The sequence below is a fragment of the Neocloeon triangulifer genome, unplaced genomic scaffold (assembly GCF_031216515.1).
Source record: "Neocloeon triangulifer isolate White Clay Creek 2 clone unplaced genomic scaffold, ASM3121651v1 ptg000014l, whole genome shotgun sequence".
NCBI lineage: Eukaryota > Metazoa > Arthropoda > Insecta > Ephemeroptera > Baetidae > Neocloeon > Neocloeon triangulifer.
This window is the reverse complement of record NW_026775556.1, coordinates 100041-108436: the sequence shown is the minus strand read 5'-3', so window position 1 is coordinate 108436 and position 8396 is coordinate 100041. Positions and strand designations below refer to the sequence as shown.

General features: G+C 36.1%; 1 protein-coding gene across 3 annotated transcripts in view; it reads right to left on the bottom strand.

The window, feature by feature from the left end:
* Positions 1-340: 340 nt before the first annotated feature.
* The window catches only part of LOC132199469 (metabotropic glutamate receptor 4), a 69956-nt gene continuing 61900 nt past the window's right edge, over positions 341-8396 (bottom strand). Inside the window, exons 9-12 of one of the 3 annotated variants that reach the window (XM_059624197.1) lie at positions 7441-7565; positions 6500-6936; positions 2295-2458; positions 341-2222 (exon numbers count right to left, since the gene is read on the bottom strand). In XM_059624197.1, the coding sequence (XP_059480180.1) occupies positions 2175-2222; positions 2295-2458; positions 6500-6936; positions 7441-7565 (774 nt within the window). In that variant the 3' untranslated portion in view covers positions 341-2174. Of the gene's footprint in view, positions 2459-6499; positions 6937-7440; positions 7566-8396 lie in introns of all 3 variants that reach the window. The other 2 variants (XM_059624198.1, XM_059624199.1) reach the window with 2 other exon arrangements.

Genomic DNA, 8396 nt, shown 5'->3' with positions numbered 1-8396 from the left:
AACGCAAAAAGGAATTATTTAAAAATGGATTTTTTCCGCTAAATATAATTGATTTGGAGACAAATCCATAATTACATGAATAAGATTAATTATTCTCTCAGACTTGGATAAGAACAAATTGAGGGCACAGCTGCTTTTTTTATGAAAAGCCGTGGCCAACTTTGAAGTGTTCTTTATTAAGTTCACCGAGTTTGGTCCAGATCGCAGCACATGCTGGTCGTTCAAGTCTCGGGAAAACCACGCGTTCAAGTCTCTTGTTCGACGGTTGCAATAGTTAGGCAATCCGCTTGACGTAAAAGTCGAGCGGGTTGCCGCGAAATGAAACGCAGGCGCTTTCAACAATTAATCGCGTCTTTATTTTGCCAATGTCGCGACACACTTAAATTGCGGAAAACAATCCAGGTGAAAACAAGCGATTTTCTGCCGCTGGCAAATTTCGTCCGTCCATAGAATTAATTTAACACAGTAATGAATCAATCAATTCATAACAACAATCATTCCGCAATGATTTCGATTCGTTTGATCTCGCCGAGTTCGCAACAACGCCATCGATCGTGTCGTTTCCTTGAGCATACATCAATAATATGTCTTGGTTTTCTGCACATCTATATAGTTAGTTGTAGTACAGCAGTACATAGCGAAGTTTTGTCTACATACTTTTGAGTATGGTCCCCGCACACAGGAGGAGGTTTGTCGGGGAGTTTTATAATAATTTCTGCGTAATTCTGGGGTTTGGAGGGGCCCACCGATTAGAACTCCACATTAAAAATTAATTGGCCAAAGTTCGAGGGGCATAGAACAAGATTAAAAGTTAAGAAACGTCCTTGTTTTTCATGGCATACAATGTCATTTTTTTTTTTCAAATAATTCTTGGAACGTTTAAATCTCTTTTTATGCTTGTTTGAAAATATAGGAAAATCGTCGGTTTCTTGGTGTCAAATAGCAAGGTATTTTCCACCCACTCTTCTGTCGTTTTTGGCTCTCGATTTACGTGCAATATAATATTATTTTTTTTTTCATCGTATCTCACTCATCCAAAAACGGGCATGAGCAAAACACTCACAAAGAGAGAGTATTATTTGTATTGATCATCAACTGAGTGACGTAGAGTCCTTACAACTTTGATAGAAACCAGCTAGGGCTCAGGATATGCTGACCTCTATGTCTGCGGAAAGAACACTACATATCTCGTTTTGAGTCTCTTATTTTCCAAAATATTTTCACATACCTTTTTTTTTGTACATAACAAATATTATACATACTCTTGACACATTTGTACGTGCAGTCGGATAGAAATTCGCATTAGAGATTAACGGCAACAACAACACTTATGCCCCACAAATATACACAAATGCTGGAGATAGTTTTAAATTTCTTTTAAACGTTTGATAAAAACTTGTTCGTCAACGCAGTTGGCTCTAAAATCTAGACCGGTTGACTAGACAGCACGATAAGTCAACACTTACCACTAGTTTTATTTACAATTTTGCATCGATAAATAATTTTTTACGTTTTATTCCCTGTTTTTTTTGACACGTTTTCGAAGCAGCAAAAAGTTGCCGCACAGACACACATATTCAAAGTTGAAGCAAGAAAATGTGTTAAAGCTAAAACCAAAGTTTGTCTCTTTCTGTTTAAAAACACGCGCTGACTCGTCAAAGAGGGAAATGTTACGGCGTGAAAACAATTTATACTCTTTCTTCCTCTTTACAAAACTAGCAGATTTTTACACGTTTGTCCGAGCCGAAGAGTCTGCCCGATTAAAATATATCACAGCACATTTCAGGGTTAGCCTAACTCTGCGTCAGCCCTCGTACAAATAGTAAACTCTTTTCTCGCGGGTGGTGAAATTAATTATTTCTCTTAAAAAACAGTTTTGGCAGTTGATGCCGAGTTGTTAAAACTTTTTCAGATATATTTAATAACATTTGGGGGGTGAACAAAGCAAAACGGTAGAACATTATTTTGTCCACCGTCAAAGTCTTCGACGCCGCTTTTCCCAAGTTTGAGTATTTTAGGAATTTCTCTCTTTCTTTTTGTCTGGTAAATATGACGCACTTGTTGGTTATTTTCACGCATATGTTTAGAGTTTGTCACACTGAACGGAACAAGTGTCCTCTCTACACGTATTTTTTGACGTCACTGACAACAGTGACGTTCAACAGGTTCATTAGCTAAAGGTCAGTCTCTTGAAGGGGCCTGTCAACGGCCTGCGCGTACTGCTACAAAGTCAAATCAGTTTTGCATTGATCGTCCGCAGCCGCTGCAGAGTTAGGCTGAGAATTATTACTTACTGGTCCGTTGCCCAGCACCGTGTGCGCCGTCGAGTTGTTGATCGTCACGTGCTTCTCCGCCGGCGCAACCTTCTCCGGCACCCCGTTGTTCACGTTGTTGACGCAGTTGAGCGTCTGCGTGCCGCGCGTCGTCACCTGCTTGCACGCGTGATTGTTTTGGCCCACTGAAAAAAAATAACAGATAAGACTTCAGAGACGAGTTGGGAAAATTGCAGCAGTTCCATTTGTTATGTCATATTTAATATAATAATCAACAATTTATTATCAAATTTCTATTTTTAATGATAAGATATAGTGAGCTTAAGACCGAAAAATGTAATTTTAATCACTTTTAATCTGCTTAATATAGAAACAATAGTTTATGCAAATGATTATTCATAAAATCTAATAATAAATGTTATAATGAATATATTTTTTATATCTACTGCTAATTGCAGCTAATTGTGTGTAAAATTAAACAAAATAACAAAAAATGGAAATAATGAACAAAATAAATTAATTTAAATGAAGATACATTGGAATTTTTAAAACAGTTATCAAAAAATGTAAATTAAAGTTTATATAATACATATTTTTAAATTTACATTAGTATGTTTCTTTTTAAATTCAAGCAGCTTACGTAAAAAAAATAATTTTTGAATATCTATGAAGCATATATGTGGGCAAACAGCAACAAATTTATCGATTCAAGAAGTAATGGGGGAGATTCAATAGACTTAGCTCTCCCGGGATAAAAGATATCCCACGATAAATCCAAAGGGATAAAATTATCAGAATTTTGTGAGGATCATGGAAATGAGGGCAAAATTGAAATCCAAAGCTAACACAAAAATCTGTATCTAACTTAATTTAAAATTGCTTATTTATTTTGCCCAGAAATTTCTAAAGACCTCTTCATCAAAGCGAAATAATACAAGGATTAATTCTTTTGAAATTTTGTGCACGTAAACTTTCTCAACTCTAAAAAATTAAAATTCTGAAGCTTATTTTTTTATTTGTAGATAAATGAAATTCGCTAAATAATTTTTAATTACAATTAACAAATAAAAATTAAAAAAATTAGTGAGCGTGAAAAAGAAAAAAAAAAATTACTTTTCTTTCATCTTAAAAGTGTTTTCCAAATATTTAAATGCCTTTTCGTCAAAGTTAATTTGGGCAAATAAATATTTTTCTTATGGCTATCAAATCAAGTATTGAACCAGTGGCTGGCTACGGCTGCCGGCTGTCAGAAGTGCAACTGCAATTAACACTCAGCCAATGCGAAGAAAATGTTTGATTTTTTTTATTTATTTATTACTAGCGGCTGACCTTTTTGTTTAAAAATTGACAGCAAGGTCAGCTGGTTCAACAGTCAAAATAGTTGATGGCTTATTCATGGTAAAATTGTTGGGATGTTTAAGCAAGGTGGTATGAAGGGAGAACGAGCTTTGCGTGTTTTAGCGCATTTTGGGAGTCGTTTGGGAGTCGTTTGAGAGTCGAAAACGACTCCAAGTTGACTACAAAACGACTGCAAGCGACTCCAAGTTGACTACAAACTCACTACAAAACGACTGCAAGCGACTCCAAGTTGACTACAAACTCACTACAAAACGACTGCAAGCGACTCCAAGTTGACTACAAACTCACTACAAAACGACTGCAAGCGACTCCAAGTTGACTACAAACTCACTACAAAACGACTGCAAGCGACTCCAAGTTGACTACAAACTCACTACAAAACGACTGCAAGCGACTCCAAGTTGACTACAAACTCACTACAAAACGACTGCAAGCGACTCCAAGTTGACTACAAACTCACTACAAAACGACTGCAAGCGACTCCAAGTTGACTACAAACTCACTACAAAACGACTGCAAGCGACTCCAAGTTGACTACAAACTCACTACAAAACGACTGCAAGCGACTCCAAGTTGACTACAAACTCACTACAAAACGACTGCAAGCGACTCCAAGTTGACTACAAACTCACTACAAAACGGCTGCAAGCGACTCCAAGTTGACTACAAACTCACTACAAAACGACTGCAAGCGACTCCAAGTTGACTACAAACTCACTACAAAACGACTGCAAGCGACTCCAAGTTGACTACAAACTCACTACAAAACGACTGCAAGCGACTCCAAGTTGACTACAAACTCACTACAAAACGACTGCAAGCGACTCCAAGTTGACTACAAACTCACTACAAAACGACTGCAAGCGACTCCAAGTTGACTACAAACTCACTACAAAACGACTGCAAGCGACTCCAAGTTGACTACAAACTCACTACAAAACGACTGCAAGCGACTCCAAGTTGACTACAAACTCACTACAAAACGACTGCAAGCGACTCCAAGTTGACTACAAACTCACTACAAAACGACTGCAAGCGACTCCAAGTTGACTACAAACTCACTACAAAACGACTGCAAGCGACTCCAAGTTGACTACAAACTCACTACAAAACGACTACCAAACGACTCCCAAACAACACCAAAAATGCGCTAAAACACGCAAAGCTCGTTCTCCCTTCATATTTATATACCACCTTGCTTGAACATCCCAACAATTTTACCATGAAAAGCCGTCAACTATTTCAACTGTTGAACCAGCTGACCTTGCTGTCAATTTTTAAACAAAAAGGTCAGCCGCTAGTAATAAATAAGTAAAATAAAATCATTTTCTTGAAGTGCTCATATGAGCACCTCATATGAGCACCTCGAATGAGCACCTCATATCAGGTGCACATATGAGCACCTCATATCAGGTGCACATATGAGCACCTCTTTTGAGCACCTCATATCAGGTGCACATATGAGCACCTAAAATGAGCACCTCATATCAGGTGAACATATGAGCACCTCATTTGAGCACCTCATATCAGGTGCACATTTGAGCACCTCAAATGAGCTGCACATGTTCATTGCAGTTGCACTTTTGACAGCCGGCAGCTGTAGCCAGTCAGTCAGTCACTGGTTCAATACTTGATTTGATAGCCATAAGAAAAAGATTTATTTGCCCACATTAACTTTGACGAAAATGTCTTTAAATACTTAGAAAACACTTAAGATGAAAGAAAAGCAAATTCGTTTTTCTTATACTTTTTCACGTTCACTAATTTTTTTTCCTTTTTTTATTTGTTAAATGTAATAAAAAAAAATTACCGAATTTAATTTATCTACAAATAAAAAAATAACTTTGAGAATTTTAACTTTTCAGACTTGAGAAATTTTACGTGCACAAAATTTCAAAAGAAAAAAATCCTTGTATTATTTCGCTTTGATGAAGAGGTCTTTAGAAATTTCTGAGCAAAATAAATAAGCAATTTTAAATTAAGTTCGATACAGAATTTCGTGTTAGCTTTGGATTTCAATTTTGCCCTAATTTCCATCATCCTCACAAAATTCTGATTTGAAAAAGTTTTTTGTTCATTGCAATTAGCCAAAATCTAAAAAGTTTGCGAGCATGTTGACGATATTTTAATCATTTTAATTACCAGCTGATTTGATTTTATCGCGGGTTAAATATTTATCCCGTAGAGGGGGCTAAGAAAAGATAATTATCCCTCAATGACTTGGGGACAAAAAATTGAAGGCGGGACAAAAAATATTTAACCTGGGACAGTGGTATAAATTTTATCGCTTTGGATTTATCCCGGGATATCTTTTATCCCGGGAGAGCTAAGTCTATTGAATCTCCTTCAATGATTCTTTTTGATTTTAAATAATTAATAAGTGCATAATATATCTATAATTTCTTCGATTTTCTTGATCAAAACAAAATATTAGTGGGGGAGATTTAAAAGACTTTTTCAAATCAGAATTTTTTGAGGATCATGTAGATGAGAACATAGATGAAAACCAAAGCTAATAAAAAAATCTGTATCTAACAAATTGCTTATTTATTTTGCCCAGAAACATTTAAAGATGTATTCATCAAAGCAAAAATAGACACGCAGCCCGCACGCAGCCCGAACGCAGCTTATTAATTTTGCTTAAGTTAATGTGCTAAATTATAAAATAATTAAATATTGCCAATTAAAATTTTGTTACTATTAAATAAAACTAATTCTATGAAATAAGTTTTAAACAAAACTATACTTTTAAATAAATGATTTTATTTTAAAATTATACTAATTCCCATACACTTTATTTTAAAATAAAGTTAAAACTTGAAATAAGATAATAATTTGAAATGAAGTAACAATGAAGTGAGACTGACCCTCGCTGTGCGATCCAGAGTCCATGCCATGGTTGGGCGGGAGGACGCCGAGGAGGTTTCCGGCGCCGACGACCGAGCTGGTGACGCCGGCGGGGCCGCTGACGCTCTGCTGGCGGACGCCGCGGACGGCCGAGTAGCGCACGGGCATCATGCTCTGGCGCACGTTTCGCTCCGGCCGCACCAGGATGATGTACAGCTTGGGCGTGAACAGACACGCCACGGTCACCGTGGCGCTCATCGAGATGGTCACGCTCATGCTGGTGATGCGGATGGCGATGTTGTTGGCCGTGCTGAAGTAAATCGGCACGAACGCCAGCCAGATGACGCACGTCGTGTACATCGTGAAGCCGATGTACTTGGACTCGTTGAACGCCTCGGGGATCTTGCGCGTCAGCACGGCGTACACCGTGCAAATCACAATCAGCACTATTGGGTAGCTGCAATTTATTCACATTTAAAACATTCCAAAAATTTAGCAGAAAGCATTAATTTTGATGAAAAGACGCGAATATAAATAATTTTAAATGCAATGATTATGATTTATTTAAATATCTAGCATAATTCAAACAATAGTTGAATGAAAGGTAGCAATTATTTCAATCAATCTATATATTAAATATATATATTAATTTTCATTATCTCATCAAAAACTGAATAAAAAATATTACAAAATTAAATTTAATTATATAAACAAGCAAATTTGTGTGTTAATTATTTTTAATTTTAAACAGAAAATAGGTCAATAATTTCATTGAAGATTTATTACAACAAGAATCACAAGATTTAAATTTAAAATATATTAATGTATTAAAAATTAAATTATTTCAGTTAAATAGTTAATATTTTCACAAAATAAATTGGAAAATTCAGCTCTTAAAATTTATTTTAGCTTCATCAACATCTAAATTAGAGGACAATCGGCAGATTTAATTTTCCTTTACCTGAACGAAATCATGTAGGAAGCGTTGATGCTTGATGAGCAAACCAAGAGATTGTCGTCTCTGGTGGGGTAGTGATGAATTGCCGACGGAGGCGAAACCACCATCCAAACAGCATTAATTAGTACCTGCAAAGCAAAAAATTATTAACCTCAAGCAAACAAACACAGCCCGCGTGAGAATCCCAATTAATCTTTTTTAACAAGTACAATTTTATCTTTTCGTTCTCTTAAAAAATGACAAAATTTGAAAATAAATTATAAAAAGCCACACATAAATCTAATAATCCTAATAAATTAAATACAATTGAGTAAAATAAAATAAATAGATTATCTTTATAAAGGCTTTTAATTATTAATAAAACTTTTAGTTTTAAATATTATACACGGGTACTTTTGATTGCCCGTTTATCAAACCCTGCTCATCAGCTCTGTTATGTTGGCCAAAAAAAAGATGTCTACCTCCCAGAGCCATAAGGCCCCATGGCTCTGACGGCAGCCGTGTACCAACATAATTTCGGGACGAGCAGGGTTTGCCGTTTATGAACTAACCCTCTAGGCATAGTTTCAGTAAATAGTAAGACTTCCTATTGATAATTGCACTGGCAAATTCTTAATTTTAACTTTTCTCTTCACAAAATCTTTTCGTTTCAATTGAGTATACGCTCATCGAATAATTTATTTCAAATTTTGACCTAAATATTTATAGTTTCAAAAATTTTAGAATTGAAAGTATTTGTATTTTTTGCGCTGCAACTGTAGCAATATATTAAATTTGATAAATTTCCTCTTCTGAAATTCCGTGAAATTTTCAATGAACTTTGGAAATTCCACTTGGAAATTAGAATAACGCAGCGAGCACCACTGGAGTTGTGTTTGTTTCGCAAACATCACCAAAGTGCCTCGGGTTATTAGTAAAGTTTGCCGGCGGCGGCGGCGGCGGCAAAACAAATAGCCCTT